Source organism: Gekko japonicus, unplaced genomic scaffold (genome assembly GCF_001447785.1).
Source record: "Gekko japonicus isolate JY-2015 unplaced genomic scaffold, Gekko_japonicus_V1.1 scaffold584, whole genome shotgun sequence".
NCBI classification, from domain to species: domain Eukaryota; kingdom Metazoa; phylum Chordata; class Lepidosauria; order Squamata; family Gekkonidae; genus Gekko; species Gekko japonicus.
In genome coordinates, this window is record NW_015173141.1 from 762768 (window position 1) to 786487 (window position 23720).

At 41.4% G+C, this 23720-nt stretch overlaps 1 protein-coding gene across 1 annotated transcript in view; it reads right to left on the reverse strand.

Annotated features, from left to right (window-relative positions):
• KIF14 (kinesin family member 14) overlaps window positions 1-23720 on the reverse strand; it is a 36560-nt gene that overhangs the window by 3855 nt on the left and 8985 nt on the right. Inside the window, 22 exon segments of the mRNA XM_015422283.1 lie at window positions 138-273; window positions 692-766; window positions 3416-3538; window positions 4537-4695; window positions 5807-5991; window positions 6478-6699; window positions 7305-7387; window positions 8536-8636; window positions 9533-9671; window positions 10720-10810; window positions 11526-11643; window positions 12521-12673; window positions 13999-14146; window positions 15317-15477; window positions 15789-15891; window positions 16618-16802; window positions 17298-17361; window positions 17459-17606; window positions 18474-18495; window positions 18497-18653; window positions 20668-20786; window positions 22482-22598. Coding sequence (XP_015277769.1) covers window positions 138-273; window positions 692-766; window positions 3416-3538; window positions 4537-4695; window positions 5807-5991; window positions 6478-6699; window positions 7305-7387; window positions 8536-8636; window positions 9533-9671; window positions 10720-10810; window positions 11526-11643; window positions 12521-12673; window positions 13999-14146; window positions 15317-15477; window positions 15789-15891; window positions 16618-16802; window positions 17298-17361; window positions 17459-17606; window positions 18474-18495; window positions 18497-18653; window positions 20668-20786; window positions 22482-22598 — 2809 coding nt within the window.

Here is a 23720-nt window from a genome sequence, read left to right on the forward strand (position 1 = left end):
AAAAGTCAATCAAGGTGTCAACACACTGAGAAAAGATCTAAAAGCAAATCTAGAGGACCCCACCACAGTCTTCTCTTTAATCATAGCCTTAGAGTGATTTTGTAGGGTGAGAAAGAAGCAGCAACAAAGCACAGTACCTTGTAATGAAGAAGTGACCATCTGGTAGACTTGATCTAGACAGTGATGAAACTCCAACAATTTGGCAGCTTTACTGGTTGCTTTATTCACCTCCCGATCGACAGGTTCTTCTCTCCTTAATAAAGCTATTTCTTTCTGTGTTAATTTGTACAAATTTTCAGAAGATGAGAGAGAGTACAACAACTTCCATCAAATTAAGGCATCATAGTGCTAAATGGTTGTTCCTCAGATACTCTTGAGCTGCATTGATATCTAAAGAGCTACATAAATGTAGCATGCTTACAATAACAGCATCTTCACCCCATTTACATTTTCAGGCATACACCTAAGATTTTACATGCATAAAGCATGAATGCAGATATTTGGAAAATATGCATATCATACATGTACGCGCCTGAAAGGAAGGATTAGCTACTGCTCATAGCCCAGAGAATCTAAGGAAAATGTTACGCTTACCACAGTAATAGTTAATGGAATGCCATTCCAATGAGTAGCTAACATTACTCTGGGAAAGCTCAAGTGAAAAATGTTATTAAGAAAGATTTCCATTTACCTTTTTACAATCAGATATGATCTTTTCAAGGAGGTCAGCCAAAACTATAGTTTTATTCTTTAGCTGATTCTGAACCTGAAAAGAAACCATTTTTAGAATGTGTTTAAACATGTTCAATTGTGCACAATACAGTTAATCACATCAATCTTCTCCTGGTTCACACACACCAGGTGACATGATCTTTGGATTGCAGAGGAGAGGCCACACCGGTCACCTAACAACATCTAATTATGTCAGAGAGTCACAGACATTAGATCAACAGACACGTGAACTTCCCCATGATCCACTCTACCACCGTGAAGAGCATATTTACATCACCCAGTATTATGAACCAGGCCATATTGTTTTGATAGTGACAAAACCATCAGAAATAAAGCTTGATCATGACAAAAATAATTTTTTTTATACATTGGGTGGGATCCTAACTCCTAACGCCAGTTTGGTGTAGTGGTTAAGTGCGTGGACTCTAATCTGGGAGAACCGGGTTTGATTCCCCGCTCCTCCACTTGCACCTGGTTGGATGACCTTGGGCAAGCCATAGTTCTGATAAGAGCTGTCCTTGAAAAAGAGCAGTTTCTGTCAAGAGCTCTCTCAGCCCCACCTACCTCACAGGGTGTATGTTGTGGGGAGGGGAAGGGAAAGGAGTTTGTAAGCCGCTCTGAGACACCTTTGGGTAGTGAAGGGCGGGGTATAAATCCAATCTCTTCTTCTTCTTTTCCATTCACATGTGTTGCATGAATGCAGGAGAAAAATGTTCCACCAATTCCCATCTCCCATTGCAGATCCCCGTGTCGTACTCCATACCCTCCCTAAGGGTCCACTGGTCCTCATGGGCTTCGGGGGGGGGGGCTCTGTTCACGGTGCTGTGCTCACTGTTCTTAGGATCTGATTCATTGTGTCCGACACAGTTTATTAGATTCAGATAATGAAAGTTTTAATTTTGGCAGATAGGGGAGCAGGATAATGTTAAAACGAACACAGTCCAAATGATAACCAAAATTGAAATTATGGACACTTCGCTTTTGTGATTTTGCTGCCTCAAAAAAAAATATATTTTTTTGTTAAAGTGCAGATGGTTGTGAAAAACATCTGCCCCCAATTTCACCTCTACCCTATTTTCAGTTTATCCTTTTCCCCTGCTTGTATTTCTTCATATACTTACAGTGCAGGTTCATAAACAGCAAGACTGCCCTCAGTTTACAGAAAACTGATTATAGCTTTGGTGGTCATTTTCTAAAGATTATATACAGACTAGGAATGTGCATTCAGCTGTATCCAAGCCGGAAAAAATACCTGAAAAAGTGATTTTGGGGGTATTTTCTCAGCTGAATACAGATCAGAGTCTCTTTTCGGCTATCCAATATAGCTATTCCCACATAATCCCGAAAATATTTGAGATTACCTGGGAATGCCAGATAGCCACAGTTAAAGGGCATTTAAAGGGCTCTCAGTCCCTTTAAATGCCTTCCGAGTTCACTCGGAGCTGGCAGAGGGTGTTTAAAGGGCCCATGATCGCTTTGAATGTCTTTTTCCCCCTCCATTGGAACTTTTTCTGGGGGCCATAGAATAAAACCTACTGGTCCAATCTTTTTGATACTTGGGAGTTCTTTTGAGGAGAGGCACCAGCAGTTATGCCACAAATTTAGTGCCTCGACCTCAAAAACAGCCTCCCCAGATCGATTCCACACTATACCCTATGGGGACCATTTACTATAATGGTCCCTATAGGGTATAACGGAGCAAAAAAAAATCCCGAATCTGAATACCATACCAGTATTGGGATTCAGAAACATTGGGAAATACCAATATCTTTCGGGTCTAATACACGTGGACTTGAAAAATCTCAAAAAAAAAATTTGCACACCCTTAATGCAGACTCATACACACAATGGATGTGTCTTAAATATAGTTTTACTTTTTTAAAGAAGCATTTTCTACATACTTTAATGCAAATTTGATAATTACAAACCAACTAAGATAATTTAATATATTGGAGTTTTGTGCTTTTAAGAACCATTTAAAGCATATTTCTTTTCAAGCAGCCTATGCCATGTAGCATGCTGCTCTGGAAACTGGCAGGCCATTCTCAAGCTGCTTATGACACCATATGCCATGGCAGGGCAGGAAGGAGTCAGCTGTTCAAAGGGGGAAATTATAACTTCTACTCAGCTACAAGCTTGTTCCTCTTCAATCCTGGCCTATGTATTTTGGAATACAGTATGTACTTCCATGCAAAGACCTTTAAACTATAATTAAATTCAACAGCTGTCACAATAAAAATGGTTATTATGTTGCTGTAAGTTACCAATTAAGAGAAGAGTTTTTGAGCAATTAATGATCCAGTGTTTCTGGAAAGGTGGTAGAGGGTCAACAGAAACTTTAAAAATACTTCTAAAAATAAAATCACATAGCTGTTAAACATAATTGAAAATACGTTTTGTTTTGAATTCTCAATGTACTTTCATTAATTCAAACTGTTTCTGGTATTAAAAAGTGAACAACTTAAGTGACAGCAAAAACAGCACAGCTGTCATAATATGAGAAGGGAGGTACGAACACAGAGTAACCATACATAAATATACGTATATACATAGGAAAACCACTAACATATGCCAATGTTTCATAAATAAAATCCAGGGTAAGACATTAAATCGGTTTCTGCCTAAAACTATATCTCCCTCCTTGTGCCAAAAAGATGGCATGATTTAAAAAGCTCTCTCTCACCTCATTTTGTGGATGCCATTTTAAGAGTTCATCCTGCATATCCCTTGATGACTTCTGTATGCAGTCTAAAAGATGTTCCAGTCCTGCGCCTAGACCATCATAGAGGTCAGGTATCAGTTCTTCCTGACCCCCAGAAAAAAAGAAAACTGTTACTTTCTACAATTTAGATCTGAAAAATCTAATGGCTCTATCAAAACACACAGCAGTAACAGCCTTTTAAAAGTGCTCACCTAGATTAGGTCCTGATTTTGTATGGAGTGGTTTATTTATGGGAGGAAATCTTCAATACTAAGAAGACTTTGCAGGGAGTAAGCCCCATTGAATTAAACTAGGATTACTTTCTTCCATATACAAGACTGAATCCCAGTAGGACCCTTCCTCAGAGCTCTGACTCTCAAAAGCTTATACCTTGGAAATCTTGTTGGCCTCTAAGGTGCTATGAGACTCAAATTTCACTTTTCTACTGCAGACCAACATGTCTACCTACCTGAAGCTCAGATGTCTGAGCGAATCCCTTGCTAACTAACCATATTAAGTTTTAGAATGATCACTTATTGTTGGAAAGTCAGGATAGTTAATTGTTTTTCACATAGTCCCATATCATGGGCACACGCTGAAGCAAAATATGTTAAAAGATCCAAAAGTTGCAGCAGCACCAGCTAAAACTGTTCCCCTCAATGAATGCATTGTACCATCACAGCCATATACCATTGGCCGGACAGTGGGAACACAGAACAATCTTTCTACATTTCTTACTCTGTCAGTAGGTTAAACAGGCTGCTGCTTATTTGGGGTGGGGGAAAACTCAGGAACTGTGCCACTCCCTTCCCCGAGAAGGCTTTCCGGGGCATACCCACCGTACAAAAGACAGATGACGTTCTGGAAGAGCTGGTCTTGACAATGCGAAATGATGGTGCGGCAACCAACTTCAACAGCCAATGAACTTTCTCCCCTGGGAGTTCTCAGAAAAAGCTCATAAGCACTGAGCTGATTCCAAATACAGCTGAGGGAAGCTTGTACTCAAACTAGTGATCACGGCTTAACATCTTACTAATTTTCCTTCTTGGATTTATCTACTAGAAACATCTTAAACCTGATGTTTCAAGTACACGTTGTTTTACCTTTAGATTGCTCGCATCACCGTTATGTCCTGCTGGAAAATGTAGGTCCAACCCTGTAAGTACCACCAGGCGTCCTATGCATTTTACCATTTCTTTCAGCGTGCGCCTTATTTTCTTCTGTGCCTCTGTGACTATTGAAGACAAATCTGAACAGCCGCCCTGAGACACAAAAATACAGAATTAATAACTGTTAAGAAACGTTTTGCTACAGTACACCTTCAGAGGCTGGTCTCGGGGGCCGTGGCCCAGTGGCAGGATCCACAGACGGTCCCAGGTTCAAGCCCCAGCACCTCAAGCTAAAGAGATTGGGGGAGGGGGATTAGGGATTGTGAAAGTCCTGCACTCGAGACCCTGGACATCCATTGCCAATCAGAGCAGACAACACTGACCTTAGAAACACCGAACTGGAAGGGACCTCCAGGGTCATCTGGTCCAACCCCTTGCACAATACAGGAAATCACAGCTACCCCCCACTCCCCCAGTGACCCTTGCTCTATGCCAGGAGGAAGGCAAAATACCTCCACGATCCCTGGGCCAATCTGACCTGGAGGAAAATTTCTTCCTGAACCCTAAAGTGGCTATCAGCAATTCCCTGGACATGTAAGAAAGGGCAACAAGAGCTGAGCACTGGCTCATCCCTTCCCACCCATCCACCTTCTCATGATCTGCCTAAATTTACAGGATATGCATTACTGTCGGATGGCCATCTAGCTTCTGCTTAAACACCCCCAAAGAAGAAGAGCCCACCACCTCCTGAGGAAGCCTGTTCTACTGAGGAATAGCCCTAAATGTCAGGAGGAAGAAGAAGAAGAAGAGATTGAATTTATCCCCCACCCTTCACTTGGAGTCTCAGAGCAGCTTACAAACTCCTTTCCCTTCCCCTCTCCACAACAGACACCCTGTGAGGTGGGTGGGGCTGAGAGAACTCTGACACAAACTGCTCTTTTTCAAGGACAGCTGTGCCAGAGCTTGTGACTGACCCAAGGTCACATCAGCAGGTGCAAGTGGAGGAGTGGGGAATCAAACCCAGTTCTCCCAGATTAGAGTCCGCACACTTAACCACTACACCAAATTGGTTCTCCAGACGTTGATAGACTAGGGGTCTGATTCAGCATAGGCAGTTATGCGCCTTTCCACCATGATAACAGTATACAACAATAGTGCAAATAGCAGCACCATCAACAGAACATTGTGATATTTTTGCCATACAACAGGCTACATTCCCAATGTAAGTTTCATTTTTAAAGAAAACTGCAATGAGATGCCTCACCTGCAATAGCAATTGCAAGTATCCTCCCAACTGTTTTAGGCCGTCCCTTAGTCTGTCATAAGTGTGCATAAATTCCTCGCTTTTTCGGGAACCGCTCAGCCACTGCTTGCTTAGAACCACAAGCTGTTCAAAGGAAGAAGCGATTCTGATGCTGCAGGACTGAGCAGCCTGGTCCACAGTGAAAACTAAACACAGACAAGAAGAATCAATTAGAAGACAAGTTATTTTGGCAAAGGGCTAGAGAGGAGAAAGAAATGTTTCCAATCATTTGTCAATAATTCTGAGAAGATTGAAAAGTGGAATGCAAGAGGGCCATAACTCAGTGTTACAGCGCATTTTTTTGTGGGTAGAATGTTTCTGGTTCAGTCTTCAGCATCTCTAGTTAAAAGAACCAGGGAAGATGCCACAGAAGACAGCAGTAGCAGCATGTGCATTCTAACCAAACATCTTGCATATGATCTTCTGAAGGGGGGTAAGGGGAGGAAGCATTTGTCTGGTCACTCCTTGGCAGCTTCTGGAAGCTCTGAGAAGACACCTCTGCCTGAGACAACAGAGAGCTGCTGCCAGCCAGACTAAATAGTCCTATATGGACCAGTGGCCTGTGTCAGGCGATTTCACATACAACAATGCAAGCAGTGGAAAATGGGCTTTGTCAATAAAGTGGAGCTTACAGTTCTCTTGACTTTCTTCAGCTTCTTCATATGCATGTGTCATGGCACTGACTTCAGCATAAACGGTGAACAAGGCTGCTAAGAGACTTTGTGCCACGCTCTCCTCTTCTTCATGAGTCTGTTCCAAAACATCCAGCGCCAAACTTATCAGCTCCTTACAGATACCAGGTACAAATGATTCCGGTGGATCCAAACTCGGTCTGCCCAATGTATTTCTTGTGCCTGTGATAACATAACAACTTCATAAATTCTTGGTAGTGGCACCAAAACTCAGGAACTCTCTCCCCAGGCAGACTCATCAGCCCCCTTCCATTATCATCTGTCAGCAGATGAAGACTTTGTTTCATTTAAGGTTCTTTCAGTGATCCCGCCTTCCTGCCCAATGTTTGTTGTTATTTTTTTATGTTCTGTATGTATTTTAGCTCTGGTGTTGTTTTAATAATGGTTGCTGTTGCTGTTTTTAATAGTCTTTAAAATGTGATTTTTACTACATATGTTTTAATTCATTAGCCAACTTGATGGCCCTTATGAGGGCAGAAAGGTGGGATATAAATTTTGTTTATGTGTGTGTGTGTGTGTGTGTGTGTGTGTGTAAACATGAATAATGAAGCCAATACAGTAATAGATTCCGTACCTAATCTTTTAAATGGCAAAACATAAGCAAATCCTTATTTTTAATCAAGAAAGTGCACTAACTTCAAAGACTGTTAGTGGTCAGTCTTGAGAGAGACAGATTATTTCAAAGAATTCCACTCCCTATAAATATGATTTGTCTCCAGGTGTCAGATTCACAACAGCTTTAGAATGTCATGATATGCCACACACACCTGGTAAATATGGATTGTGTAGACTCAGCTTTACCTCGGACAAACATCCAGAAATTCGTTTGCTCTTCCTCAAACTTCTACTTCTGGAATTTGGTTGAGAACAGAAAAAAAAACAAGACAGACTTCTATTCATTTTTTGAAACTCACCAACAAACTTCATTACATTTATCTTTCTATGTAGAAGGATTTATTAATTTGCACTGGGCTGGGTCCTGCCAGCTTTTCCCCCACAGTTCTTCGTCCTTTCAAGTCTCATGATCCCCATCATGGCCTATTTGGAGATGAAAAAGGGGGCTTTCCTCTCTCTTGTGCCAAAGGAAAAGCCAGTCGTATCCAACCTATTTTCATTATTGGCTCCAAAACCCCCCCCACACACACACACACACACAAAATTCTCCAACAATGCCAGGAGTTCTTAGAAGTTTTAGCAACCATGGCTGTCCCTATACATAGGATACCCAGCTGGCCATCTTAGTGCAATACTCTCCATGGACATTCCCTGATTCTTTTCGGAAAACGACTTTATAGCAATGCTTGCTATTCCTATCTGTCCCAATCTGTTTTGAGGAACAAATGTAAATACTGCTGGCTATCAAAGATTACCAGCCTAGACAACCTGCAAGTATTTATTACTTATTAATTTTATTTACTTCATTTATACCCTGCCGTCCTCCCCAATCAGGACCCAAAGTGGCTTACATCATTTCCCCCCTCCTCCATTTTACCCTCACAACGATCCTGTAAGGTAGGTTAGGCTGAGAGGATGTGACTGGACTAACTTAAAAGACGTTCAGAGCTCAGTGACTTATGCTGTGGCAAAGGTTTGTTGCTTAGCTATTAGGAAACGTAAACTTATTTTAGCTGAAAAGATTGTATGATTCTCTTATTAACATTATTCTATTTTACTAATTTTATTAACTTTCTTTTGTTAATGTTTTAATACTATTCCCATGTTATTACTGTTTTAATCCTTCTCATATCAGAATTGTACTGTTTTACTGGCTCTTGCTGCAATAAATTAGATCGGTCATCCAGTAAACTTCCCTTGCAGAGCAGACATTTGAACCTGGGTCTTCAAGCCTAGTATTGTAATCACTATACCACCCTGGCTCTCTCCTAAATGCTCATCCACATTTATATTTTCCATTGATCATTAGTATACATAGATAACCTACAAGACTTTGCACCAAGTCAAAAATCAGCTTTAAAATTAATATAGGAAATTATTTACCTCCTTCTAGAAAAAGAAGTCATGGACGCATTCAAAAGATCAGGTTCCCATTCATCCGTGGGATCATAAAAAATCTCGTCAGCTTTGTTACTATTATTGGTCTGTAACGAAAAGAAGCCCAGTTTCCTTACAGTTAACAAGGCATTTACATAATTTTTTAAAAAGTAGCCACTAACACTATTTGCACATTAATCGTTACAAATTTAAATCAGAAGGGCCCTTACTACATTCAGACGTCTTTTCTCAGAATTCCTTACGGTTAAGTTTAGGACATCAGGCACTTTTGTTTCATGATATCATTGAACATTGTTATCAAAGCCTCCACAATACACAGCAGGAGTGAGAGAAACAGCTCATCTCTTCGCTCTTACAGCTGAAGAAAAGACCTTGATAATGTTTTGCACTCCAAGATTTGGAATTTAGTTGCTATAACACCAGACAGACAGCAGGTGGAGCACTGACTACCACAGTAAATGCATCTTGTTTTCAAAACCAGATTGGCAAGCAAGAAAAGTGAAACTAGACTGACTATTTATGCCATAGCTGTCTGTGTCTGCCTGGAATCACCAGATGGAAAAAATGAGTCACAACAGCTATAGACAGGTAAGTGGGAAATGTAAATGGATTAAAGGGTTGGAAAAAGATGGGTTGGAACCTAGAATAAGCAGACTTCCAAAAGGTCTGGAAAATGAGCAGGCATATAAATAAAACATAAATGGAGACTAAGACATGATACAGAAGCACTGGAAGCAGATACATAAATCTCTTGCACATCTTCCCAAGCTGCACAAGGAGAGGGGAGTCTCATTCACAATGCCGCATAAACCACATGCTACATCCATCACTCACTGTGGAATATGCATTGTAAATAAATGTGCAAACACACACACACACACAGTCTCTCTTTGAAGCAGCTTAAGTTCAAACATGCAAAATTTTGAGTTCCTACAAAAGCAATATTAGAAGGCAAGGATTTTTTAAAAATTCCTAAACAAACCTCATAGAGTTCTTTCATTGCAGCCAACTTGTACTCAAACTTCTCCAGACTCCAGAAAGTTGCAACTCCCAGCCTGATGTTACGGACCTGCACTTGAAGAGGAGAACCCTTGCCACGGCCTTCATTCATTTCATCATGCCTGGTAAAAGAAACATGGGAATGACAGGTATTTACTGTTTTGGTGAATAATCATCACAGCGGTTCCTTGTCTACTGAAAAGATGGGGGTGGGCAACAAGTATTTTGCACACAGCTAAATAAGCTAAAATAAAGGAGCTGCGGTGGCTCAAGTGGTTAAGACGCTGAACTGCAGACTGTGGTAGGTCAGTAGTTCAGCAGTTCGAGACCCGGGTGCCGCATGATGGAGTGAGCTCCCATCTCTAGTTCCAGCTCCTGCCAACCTAGCAGTTCGAAAGCAAGAAATTGCAAGTACATAAATAGGTACCACTTCGGTGGGAAGGTAACAGCGTTCCGTGCACCTTGGTGTTTAGTCATGCCGGCCACATGACCACGGAAACGTCTTCGGACAGCGCTGGCTCTTCGGCTTTGAAACGGAGATGAGCACCCCAACCCTAGAGTTGGATTCGACTGGCTTTCGAGCAAGGGAACCTTTACCTTTACCTTAAATAAGCTAGGTAAAGGTTTCCCTTGCTCAAAAGCTAGTCGAATCCGACTCTAGGGGGCAGTGCTCATCTCCGTTTCCAAGCCGAAGAGCCAACGCTGTCCGAAGACTTCTCCGTCGTCATGTGGCCGGCATGACTAAACGCCGAGGCGCATGGAACACTGTTACCTTCCCACTGAAGCGGTACCTATTTATCTACTTGCAGTTTCTTGATTTTGAACTGCTAGATTGGCAGGAGCTGGGGCCAGAGATGGGAGCTCACTCCATCACGCGGCACTAGGGTCTTGAACTGAAGAGCTACAGACCTTCCGAACTCCTCAAAAGTTACTGGAACAAAAAGGCTTTCAGTAGCCAAGAACATTATGGCGGCTTTTCGTTTAAAAAAAGAAATATTCAGAGTGCCAGGACTGATTCTCATCAAACTCTTGCTTCCAAAACATCAAAATCACTTTTAAAGAACATGTACTTCCCTGAAATGTTTTAACTGATTCCTGTATTTAAAAGACACTGCAACGACAACCATCAACTGATAACATAGCTTCTGACATTTTAACTCAATTACTTACCTACAAAAAACAGTGTGCTTATCTAATTTACTACTAATAGTGTTGGCCTCCTTGATCATCATGGATAGTTTCAAAGAACTCCAGTTCGGCTCTTCTAAACATAAAAGAAACAGAATTTGGGGTAGGTTTTTGTTAAATTACCAGCTGATAATTATGTAATCAGTTCAGTGACCCGACAAACCTTGAAATTATGAGCCACAGTGAATGCTGTCAACCTTATCTGCACAGCATAGTCATATATGTGACACCTAGTTCAGAAATTAGAAAAATGTTTTTCTAAACAAAGCAAGATCCGGGACTCCCTCTGTGTCACTGCAACCAATGAATGTACCCTACAGTTCCCCTAACACTGCATCAGATGCCATTCTGGGAGCTAACTTTCCCTGGGTTGCCTTAGAAGTTCCAGTGTATACACAAGAACTCCCTGTGTTGTCCCTTTGCAATCTAAATATGTTTTTAATAGGAACTGTAGAAGTAAAGGGGGGGGGGATAATTTCTATTGGCATATTGTGCAATTCCTGCCACACGGGTTACTTGCTCCATAGTGATCCTGACTGATTCAGTGGGATTTAAATTCTTTAAATGAATAAAACACACACAAAAGTGCTGCCCTCCCTCCAAGTAAAAATAATAAAGCATACAGGAAGGGGAAAGTTATTACATACTTGCTTTCTATCTGCTGGAAGACAGACCAGCAAAAGGAGAAGAGACCAGCAGAGAAGAACTAAGGCTAGTTCTATAAAGCCCTTAACACATATTTGAATGTAACCACCATACAGGTAACTCCGTATTATATATGACCACACCTTTATTTCTGTTTCCACGACTCTGCTGAAGAGTTTGTACTTCCTGAGCAATTTTCTGCTTCTCAGCCTCCAGAGCTTCAAGAATTTTGGCATGACGAATCGTATGATCTTCTAGTGCCTAGCTCAAAACAATGATTATGACCTTTGCAGAAAAAACTGGATACTTTAAAAAAGGGGGGGATGCTACTGCTATCATACATTTAAATCCATTTTTCCTTAATACTAACTGTCCAATGTAAATGAGATCAATTCTGTTAGTTCCCTTGCTTTGCTCACACACCTTAGAAATCAGATGCACTGAAAGATTCTGTACTTAAACGAAGCCTGAAATTATCTGTTCCTTCAGTAACCCAAGGCTACAGGGGAAAGCCTCAGAATTATTATTGTTTTAATTAACTTGAAGCACTAACCTCTGAATAGCACATGCTGAACAAAAATAAGGGATGGCTCTCAACTTCGTGCCCTGATCATGACTTTCCAAAGGTATCCATTCAATTGGCTGCTGTTGGTAACAGAACACCGTTACCACCAGCAGCTAGATGAACCTTGATATGACTGAGAAAAGCATTTTTTAAATATTAGAAATGTACTATTCTTACCAAAGACATACATGCAACTGAGGTCAAACAGTCAATTATTATTCTGGGACTAAATTCATATGGAGAGATGAATATTATTTTTGTTAGTGTTTCCATTTCTTAAAGTAATTTTAAAGAGATGTCTCATCTTCCTCGAGTACATTCCCAAATATCCTGCATTGCACAGATGCACCCTCAAGATATGCCTTTCAGTGGCCTAATTCTGAGTGGCACACCAGAGCACTCATGTTACATAAACTCCCCTCTCCCATATGGCAGCTGGTTTTAGGAAAGAAGAGCTTGAGGACACTTACTGAAGTCATATTGGATGGAACCGATAGATCCAGTGTAGTAATACTGTATCAGGATAGGTTGTCTGATTGACCAGACAGGACACTTTTAAAAGAAAGAATTTACCTCTCTGGCAGCCAGTGTCTCCATTTCCAAGCGCTTCTTGTTGAAGTGTACCTCCAGTTCAAGGCCTCGTTTCGCTTTTTCCAACTCTTGGATTTTGCTTGCAGCCATCTGATTATTCATTTCCTGCAGTTGTTTCCTGTGTGATTCTTTTTCCTAGGAAAAACAGATGCTGTGACTGGTACGCAGCAATTTCTATAAAACAAAGCCATCAAAGCCATTGCCCAGAGCAAGTTACATTCTATGTTCTATCAATATATAAACGTATCACAAACATCATTAGAATCAGATCTTGCCATGTTTTCTTCATTCTCTCCACACTGTTAAGAAGCCATTATTATCAACATCATGTTCCCAGGGTTTTCACCATAACAGCCAGTAATTTTGCTTCCTTTTTGGGGAAGAAAATGAGGATACTCATGAAATCTTTTATGAACCTTCAGTATTCCACAAGACTAGCCACTGAAACTGCACACTGTTTATGAACCTGGCCAAGATACTGTGACTCCCCCCAACATTGTTACACCATCCCAAGAGAAGACTGTCTAAGTCCAGCATTTTGGATAGTTTTCCTACTCCTGAAGACTTTCCAGTTGTGTGGCACATATTTTAACATTAAATATTGTTTTGTTTACTGCGGTGCTAATAGTGTCAGTGGAGCATTTGATTCTGTTTATTATATGGCAGTTATTTTATAAAAAAGGTTTCATGATGTGATTTTATTCACTATAGGACTTCAGTGATTAAAACAGACAGATTAAAAAGTGAGGAAATACTTACCGCCTCAATTTTTCCATCACAAATTGTGGAGCAACACAGAGTCAGTAACATACAACACAATGGCAAACACAAAAGATTTCTGATCTCTACTTATCTGTGAGATAATTAACAGTATATTATCGCCTTTCATTCATTTTAGATTAGTAGTACAACAGAAACAGTATAAAATAGCAGATTGTCAAAAGACTGCAAAACCCAGAGTCTGCAGGATGAATAGTTGACATAATGGGAAATGAAGGTTTTTGAGTGGAGTGCATTATAACAGGGTTGTTTTTTCTGAACCTAGGGAAGGAAGGAAGGAAGGAAGGAAGGAAGGAAGGAAGGAAGGAAGAAAACAACAGTTGGTATTCACTACCAGCCCAGTCTACAGCTCAGTTACACTCAAGTCCTTGGATGTACAAATATTCCTCTCCATTCAACTCCAACCGTATGGTAGACAGGTAAGAAAAGAGCATGAAAGATTGCAGAGGACATATTTATATATTCTTTCCCAACCAGCAAGGCATACCTTGGCATGCTCAGCCACTGCAGATGCATCTAAACATGTTGCCTCATCTACACTGCAACAGTTACACATTAAAATCTGCAAGACCACGCAGATGATTATGAGATGTGACAGACAAATTTGGACTCCAGTGTAATTACAATGCAAGAAGACTGGGATCAAGGCCATTTATTATAAATGTGTAGCAGTGACTTACCAGCTGTACCTCCAGTGATTTTATCTGGCTTTCATAATTTCTTTGCTGAGAAGTAAGTTCTTGTTGAGCCATTTCTTTTGCAAATTGGATTCCTTGCATCATTTCTTCTTTTGCTCTCAGCCGTGCCTCTTCTATTTCTGATTCCAGCCTAAAAGTATTTTCACAAGCAAAATAAATGCTCTAATTTATACCTCACTGACTACACGATTTAACAGCAGTTTTTACAAAACACACACAGACAAACACAAAGTCTACATATATGTAGTGTCCAGTCACTAAATACTCTTCCCAACTCCCATATGTTCACCAGAAATTTAACACATATTTTAAAAATGTTCCTAAGGATCTTTACCTTTTACCAGTTTAAAGGTAAAGGTAAAGGTTCCCTTGCTCAAAAGCCAGTCGAATCTGACTCTAGGGTTGCGGTGCTCATCTCCGTTTCAAAGCCGAAGAGCCAGCGCTGTCCGAAGACGTTTCCGTGGTCATGTGGCCGGCATGACTAGATGCCGAGGCGCACGGAACGCTGTTACCTTCCCACCGAAGTGGTACCTATTTATCTACTTGCAATTTCTTGCTTTCGAACTGCTAGGTTGGCAGGAGCTGGAACTAGAGATGGGAGCTCACCCCGTCTTGCGGCACCCGGGTCTCGAACTGCTGAACTACTGACCTTCCACAGCCTGCAGTTCAGCGTCTTAACCACTTGAGCCACCACAGCTCCATTTACCAGTTTAACCTTTTTAACCTTAACCAGTTTAATTTTGAAAAAAACTGATTCCATCCCTGTTAGAAAACTAGTGAGATTTAGAATGAAGGTTACCAGTTTAACCTTCATTCTAAATCTCACTAGTTTTCTAACAGGGATGGAATCAGTTTTTTCAAAATTAGACATGATTGCTCTCTGGCAGATGGGCACCCATATAATCCAAGAAGGATGTGACAGACCAAACGATGCTGTCATTTTTGCAGAAAGCTTCTTCTGTGATCATTTGGTATTATGACCACAGTGCCATTTAACATCTACTTTTGCTTGTGCTTCAAAAAGAAACTACAGATTAGGTATATAATCACTGGAGCTGAATAACTGTGGAACACAAAATTTTCCAGTGTCAGCTGGATTTCTAGGTATGTTATTAAATATAACACCATGTTTTACATATTCAAAATAGTATTTCCTATTGACAACATTGTCAATAGATGACAGAATCTGATTTCCATGCCCCTAATTTCAAAATTCCAGAGACTGGCATGCAATATTGGTGTCAGAAGCCAGACAGGATATGCAGTTTCCACTGAAGCCAGAATATCTAACCATACTCACTCAGCCCTTTGTGCAGCCAGCAGTTCATTTTTTGCAAATTCAAAGCCCTTTGGACCCTCCTCATGCAGGGAAGCACCATGAGAAATGCATTTGACTTTCTGAACTTCTTGCGGATGATTAAAACGAAAATAGTGGTTCCCCCCAAGAATGATGCGGTCACCCTGTAAAACCCAGAAGTTTATTCACTAACGTGCCATAATTAACTTAATCTCATTACTAACCATCTTAAATCAGCACACAACACACAAGTTTGTGTGCCTATGTGTTTACATGTTTCAACTTAAGTGTTTTAAATATTTTATATATGTATTTGCATTAATGTCAGAAACGGTTGCCACCTTCATGTAAAGCCAACATTAGAAATGCTTTAAATAAAAATAAATAAAAGTTTAGAGTCAGTGTTTCAAAATCCACACATAAATCTCCCATCTGTTCAACACACATAAACGTGCACTTATTCCAGTCCACTTACGTGATGCAGGAATGTAGGACCTGAAATGCATTTTCCATTAACATACGTCTTTGCTTCTCCCAGTGGGGTAATGCTCACGGCACCTTCCACATGTTTGATAACACTGTAAAGAAGAAACATTTCTTGGGAGGGACTCACAGATACAGCACATGCTTCCTTCGCAGAGTCAGTGTTATCTGCAGTTAAAGGATCTCAGAGGTGACACGTCAGAAAACACTTTGTCCTGCCTGAGAACCTAGAGGACCACTTGGCCAGTCGGAGCAGATCCTAACGAGCCAGATGGACCAATCAGCTCACTTTGTAGAAGGCAACTTCAAGTGTTATGACAAAACTCCAAACAAACAAGAAATGTGTATTGACCTCTTTAGAATACATGAGTCACCTAGGATCTAGAGGTGAGTGGCCTCTTTTTTCATTTGACAGCTCACTCCCATTCCACATCACAACAACCGGCTGTGACAACTCGGCTCAGTGTGGAGGTGCAGCTACTGTTTGAGAAATCTACAGATGCCCTGGAGCCAGCAAAGTAGCAGCACAGCTTTTTGGATCCTAGCTGTTATCCATACTTCAGCATAGCAATTGAAGTGGCTAGGGTAGTTTAAAAAGTTACATCACACAACAAAGATAAAAAAGCACTTTGATGTTTGAACTCTGCCCGATTTACATGGAAACAAGTGTGCAGTAGGCTCAGTTGTAAATCTAAACAGGTTGCCATGCATTTGTTTTAGTGGAACTGCATTTCTTTTACGTGGTCAGAAGCGCTGCATTATGGCAATAATCTATTTCTCCTCATCCAGAAAAAGTGTATATCTTTAGATCAAACACATACCAGTGGTTATCGGCTATCAAGACTCCTGAAAGCTGGATGTCATGATCTGAGTTTGGCTTGCATTTCCCAACTGTAGTTTGCCCTTCCTTTATCATGTATAACAACATCTCCGAGAGCTGGGGGTCTTCATTCAGATTGACCAAGTTAGGCAGACTGTTGTCCACCTTGAAGGTAATGCCTGCTTTCTAAAAGGAAGGATTCAGAAAGTCAGGGGCTTTTTTTTTTTTTTACAAAGAGAATCTCACAATGAAAATTGAACTGTCTGTTCCCTTGCTGTTTGTGGGAGCATAACACAGAGAACAGAGTTTAATCACCATTCTTTCGGTTGGATCCAGTGACGCTCAGATGCAAGGATCTTAACTGTGTTCTCCTCCACCCAGCAGTCCTTTCTGATGCCAGGAAAGTTTATTCCCAGCATTGTGGGACCTACAGAAATCACTGCTTCCTTCAGTGGAGCTGCCCTGACAGAAGCAGCTGAAAGGGTGACTGTATCCCCATTACAGCCTCCAGCCCCATGTGGGTCCTGCAACTCCAGGAATAAACTTTCACAGGGTCTGGAAGGACTACTGGGAAGAGGAGAATACGGGAATGTCCAAAATCATCTGCACCTTCAACTGACAGATCATTGTATCCAACCCATTATTTTGAATCAACACCTGAATCCATTTGAAGTACAGTACCTGTAACTCCATTGTTTCTTCAAATTTCTTTTTTTCCGCTTGTTCAAGTTTTTCTTTCCAGGCCCTTCACAGATCAGAAAGAAAAATGTTATTCATGGAATGAAAATAACTTAAACTCAAGCAGGATGTAATATTCAGAAGAGCAGGAAAATACATCTAACCTTTGCATCTCAGCCATCTCCCTCTCTTGCTGGTGTAGCTTCATCCTCAGAGAGGTTATTTCTTGCACGTAAAGTCTGTGTTTCTCAGGGTCGATATTCTGCACGTTCTTCTGAGCCAATTTCAGCTTCTCAATTTCAGTTTTCAATTCTACATTGACCAAGAGGGCACAGCAATTAATCAAAACATATCCACAAATGTTTTTGGCTTATTTAAAAAAAACAGCAACAGTTGCATGAAGCATATGAAGATTCATCTAGCAAACAAAATCCATTAAATTAAAACCAATATTATTTTTGGTTGACGAATCATACAGTACTAAACTGAAAGATAAAGCAATTTTTATTTTAGATCACCCTCTTACATCGAGGCTGCAAGCACAAGCACTCTTCCCTAGAGTATACACCCAATTGAATTCACTGGCACTTATTTCCAAGTTTACAGAACAGGATTATACCGGCCCACAATCCCAGAACAGAGTTATATATACTTAAGCCCCACAGATTTTAATCTGTAGGATAGAGACTATACTATTTGCAGTGTAAGGATTCAATCTTGATACTTAACAAAGCCAAGTGCTTGGAAATTTAGGGGAAAATATTTAAATTACTCTACATGTTATGTTTTTAGAACACATGCCTAAGACATTCCAAGGGTATACTAAACTTGAGAAATATTAATACAAAAACCATGTGGTTGCAAAGATGTGTAACGAACACACTTTTATCAGGCAGCTGCAACTGACTGCAAGCCAGCTTTAAGATGGTAGCAAACCTCTAGTACTACAGGCAAGTGATGACCCCGCTAGATTTCCCCCCCCCCCCTTTGAAGCTGGCTATACATCAGGTCAGTTTTATCACACTGGGGATTTCAACTACACAGGTTTGTTCATGAGCTGCATTCCTCCTCCTGACCTCTCCTCCTGAATGCACAAACTGTGGCAAACCCAAGTTTGTCTTGGCAGAAGGTGTGAAACAGCCCAAACTTTACACAACAAACATAGTGTGTCAAGCTCACCTTGGATTAACTTGGCATTCAAAATTCCTGTCCTCGTTTACTCTGGCAGTGTTGATTATGAAACAAGCTTGCTTGGCATATCGAAGGGTGCTCAGCGTTTCCTCCACGTTGCTGGCAGCGGGGCTCACGGTGGCAATCATAGCTGTTTTAGAATTTCCACCAAGGCTCTCTTTTAGCAACCTTAATTTGGGAAGAAAATAATGGCACAGTGACTTTTCCCCAGTCCGAATTCAGTCTGTATTTAGTCTGGTTTGTTCATTTTAACTCTTAAGATGATTATCTGATCTGAATGGGTTTTTTAAAAAAAACCAGAATTTATGCTTTACTGAGATGAGAAGAGGGGTGCCTCGTCTCTTTGCCCATGGGGCCTTGCTTCTTCCCAAACAGCTCAGGGGATGGAAATTCCCAACCATGACAGTATGCTCCTCCACCCCACCCCCATGTCCTGGATTGAAGAATCCCCTCGATACCAAAAAAAGAGGACCAAGCAAAGGCATGTGTGATAACACAGATTCTGGGGGCTGCTGCTTCTTCCTCATTGAAAAGAACAGTTTGATGCCACTCTTCAAATTCATTCCAGCACTGATTGGGAAACAGAGGTGCCCAGAGGCATTTAGGCAGAAGGCCCTGCACATTCCCTCTACTTTCATCACTGGGAAGGCTGAGTGCCAGCAGGGCTCAAAAGTGATATGGGATTGTTGGGCAAAATTCACTCAATTCAAGTGGTGCTACTTCCCATGGACTTGCTTGGGCAACCACACAATCCAAGCTGAAAACAGAATGCCCAGTAGCAACACTGCATTTCTGAGACAGTCAGTGCCTCTTCCCCCACCTTCCCAGCACTCAAAGGACACATGCCCTAGGGGGTTCATCATACCACAGGGTCAGCAGCTGCAACCTTGCATCACGTTGGAGACGAGCAAGAATTCTTGATTTGGAGCCTTGCAATTTGAAAGGGACTGCTTGATAATTATCTGACAAAGACTCCAAAACGGTATTCTGCCAGCAAACTATTAAAAGCCTATTAATGGCCACTGCCCGAATTCAACGTCTACTTCTTGAATTTCTATTTTGATATATTATATGCTTTTAATTCCTTGTAGATGAGAGTTGGACATACAATTTAGTTGAACTGGATATTTTATCCTTGGCGAAAATCATTTCTGTCCTTATGGCGGAGATATACATCAACGTTCTGTATGGTTTTGTTAGCTCTTGTATTTGGGACATTACATGGTTATCTCTGTTGTGCATGGAAGTTTGATGCCCTGCTACATCATTAGCTGTCAGCAGCACTGTCCCATAACTTTATAGAATGTTTTAATGTACTCACTGTTTATCATTTGTGGGCTCTAGCCAGTTCATATGATCTGTTCTATTTCGTACTCGTCTGTATTTTGCAATTTGCTCCTCTGGTTTAGAAGCAATACCTTGCAAAAAGGTGTTGGCTCAAAGTATGGGGGGGAAGGAGTCACACAAAACTTGATGCAGGGCCACTGATTTCTAAGTTTCATGCCAAATGTTTTAGGAGCTCTGTTTTTTTTACCATATAGAAAGGCTACAAATTAGTTGTGTTTTCCACCTGAAGTTTTGCACCTGGTGGGCGCATTTATACCACTCACAAGGTTATGTTTGTATGTTAGATATCTAAAACTCATTACCTCCAGCCCTAAGTGCTAAACTGAGCCATTTTAAGTACAGGTTTATTTTGTATAGTTTGCAGTTATTCACAGGAATAAACACATTTTACTCCTTTCCACAACCACTTTTTACATCTCATTTATTTCAATGGAAGAAACTTACAGGGCAATTCTATGCATTTATTCCAGTCTAAGCACAATGGGTTTATACTGCCATAACAATACACTGGATTGCACTGTTAAACCCTTCCTTAACTTTCCCATGGAAAGCAACAGAGTTTCAAACAGTTAAAAGCCTGGAAAAACCATGGCCGTTGTTAATACCTAAGGTTTTCCTTACTTTTGTGTGTCTGATTCCATTGCCAAGAACAAGTCAAGATAAACAAGAGGGGAAAGAAATGGGGGAAACGTGATGTGACAATAATGAGTCAGAGCTGGATCAAACCCCTGGAGTCAGTATTTGAATTATCATAGGTAATGTTCCCAGGATGCCTTGGAAATAATTCAGTACAGCCAGTTAGAAATGCCTTCTGGCACAAAAGATGTGCACCTACCATGTAAGTACAGATTCACGGTAGGGAACGAACACTTTCTTCCGGCTCTGACATTGCTCAGACAGTGCAGAAATAACTTTCCCCAAAGTTAACAGGGATTTGTTAATACTCACACCTTCCTATACAAATGAGAGAGAAAAAACAGACATACGTTAATGATATTGGCCATCTAGGTTCTCTACAAGCAGGGTTGATAGCAGTTCTTCAGAATAAATGCTGTTAGCCTAAACATTCTCTAGGGCCCTGCTACTGTTGGAACCCCAAGCCTATTAGAACTCTGGCACGTCACGCCATACACAGCTATGGCTCTTTCGCTGTAGAGACACATTAAGTAGAGACATATTAACCACACCTATGTCCAATTAGTATTGTACCAAACCAGAGCTGTCCACCTCGGCACTCTCTTCAGCTTGGAGACATGGGGAGAATCATCTCCATTCTAATTTAATTGCGGATCACATCTCACATTAAGTTTTCTAAATGTGATTGAGGCCTTCCAATAGTGGAAATCACTTGTTTTATCAGCTTCTTACATAGATAGGATCAAAAGCCACCAATGAGTTTAAAAATGACAGAGCCTTGTTTCCGATCACTCTGCGCAGCAAAGGTTGAAGTGTTCCTCTACATTTTCGCAGACGGAAGCAGCTTGTCCTTCAGTGAAACAGCCTCTTCCATCAGAGGAAGCCTTCAAAACTTTGTTGAGTAGGGCGATAAACTAAACCCAGGGTAATTTTCCCCCACCCCTGTATTTGAAGCTTACTTAGAGGGAAGGTGCTAAACAAATGATATATTTCCTACAGGAGCCACCATGCTCTAAAATCTGCTATGTAAGCAAACAAGATCTGCAGTAAAAACTGGCCATGTCCCTCAGTACAGCCACAGGTGCCTGGCATCAGCCTGCAGGATCACAGCACCACATTTTCCAGCTACTCCTCTCAAGGGAATTGCTGCTGAGAGGCTGTGGGTGTAATAAGCGATGGGTCAGGTCAGACGTTACTTCGCCCATTCAGATGGGAATGTATATCTCAAGGGCACTCAGGTAACTCCATACAGTAAGCCTTTCCAGTGTCTGAGCTGGCCTACAGGTTGTTGTTTGTTTGTTTGTTTTTTGGGGGGTTAAGTTATAGAAACAGGATCAAAAGAAGGAAACTACAGTCGTAATAAGAGGCATGCCAGATTATCACTGCAGATGATGCGTACCTGCTTGTGTATACAGTGGACTTTACAACAGGGGCCACTGCTCAGTGGTGCAGCACACCTTTGCATGCAAAAGGTCCCCAGATTCAATTCCTCGCACCTCCACTTAACAGGATCTGAGGTGGCAGAGCTAGAAGTGCCATCTGCCGGGCACCCTGGAGGGCTGCTCTGCCTGTGCAAGCAGACAACAGAATGCTAGATGGAGCAGTTCTCGGATCAGTATGTGGCAGCTCCGTATTATTAGCATAAAGGCTTCTACTCATCTTGCAAGTTCAGCAGCACAAATTATTCCGCAGCAAAGGATGCTTAACATGGAGACCAAGCACTTCCATTGCAGAGCTGCCCGTCATTAGACTGCGGAGGGGGCCGCGGCTCAATAGCAGAGCGGCTGCTTTGCATGCAGCAGGTTCCAGGGTTCAGTCCCTGGTATCTCCAGTTAAAAGGATCAGGCCTTTTTAAGGTCTGGAAGACCCCCCCGCCAGAAAACACAGAGAGCGGCTGCCAGTCAGAGCAGACAATACTGACCTTGACAAACCAGTGGGGTCCGACTCAGTGTAAGGCAGCTTCATGTGATCCTGTGAATTTCTGAGTGCCCCATACAGTGCCCCTACTTTTACCTTCAGTCTGTCTCCACTGGTTTGAGATGCTGCGCAGCGTTCACTGCCTGCCAGATCTATTAGATTCACACGACTGATAATTCGATGTTCACATTCCTCCTTCCCCACAATATTGGTCTAAAGCAAGGAGACAGCCGTAGTTAGACGTTTCTACTGAATTTGTAGTTCTGTGTTGAAAGCCAGAAATCATTGGAGATACTCTTTTTACCTAAAAGGGGGGGAAAGGATGAGCCCCTTACCACGCTGTCATTTCAAAAGACAGGGTAACAATAATATCCTTAGGAAGCACATGCTACCTTTATGTTCTTTGTATAGAATCTTTTAAATAGGCTGGTTTTTAAAAATTTCTATACTTTATACTGTCAGCTTTCCGGTACACATAACTCACCTTAGAAGATCAAACATGCCCCCCACCCAGCCATTGTTAAATGTCAATAAGGAGTGTAGCTTTTTCAAAGGAATGACTGCAATAAGACCCACTGAAGATCAAAGAGCACATGGGATTTCAACATAAAGCCAGTTAAACAGGGACTCAGGGAAATTTACAAGGAGACTATATTTTCCCCTCCACGTATACTCCCCAACATTTTAATCTTCCAGGACATTCCATTGCTGACTTAAGACTAGCGGTTATCCTACAGAGAAGCTGCAAAGGGAGAGTACAATGTGAGATTGCTGAACTTGTCACCAACAAGTTCAAGACAATGGACTCCTCCCCCTCCAGGACTGAATAGGGACATAGGTTTCTTATCACAGATGCTTAATTTTCTGCAGTTCCCACCTCTGTGCATATCTCCCAGCTCTAATCAAGCTGATTACCTTTTGCATTGTACATCTGCATCCTTACTCCAACTGGCCCTTCTTTGCAATACCCCTCCCACCTTCTGACCTTGAATCTTGATTCCTGTTTGTATCTGACAAAGTGAGCTTTGGCTCACAAAAAGCTTATGCCCTGGAAATCTTTGTTGATCTTTAAGATTCTACTAGACTTGAAGTTGCTACTGGACTCCCCTTCATATTCCTTTTGCTGTAGAAAGCATTGTCATCCACCATCAAAATGATTCTGGGGCTGGAGGGAGAGGGGGAGAAATTCATATGTGACAGGACACACATCTTCAGAGCTCAGTTCTCTGTTTTTTGGTGGTGTTGTTTTGGGTTTTTGGGATTACTTTCCTGACCCATCAAGCAAGGGCTTGTATGAACTTCTGCTGAATGCGATGTTTCTTAGTAGTGTGAGTG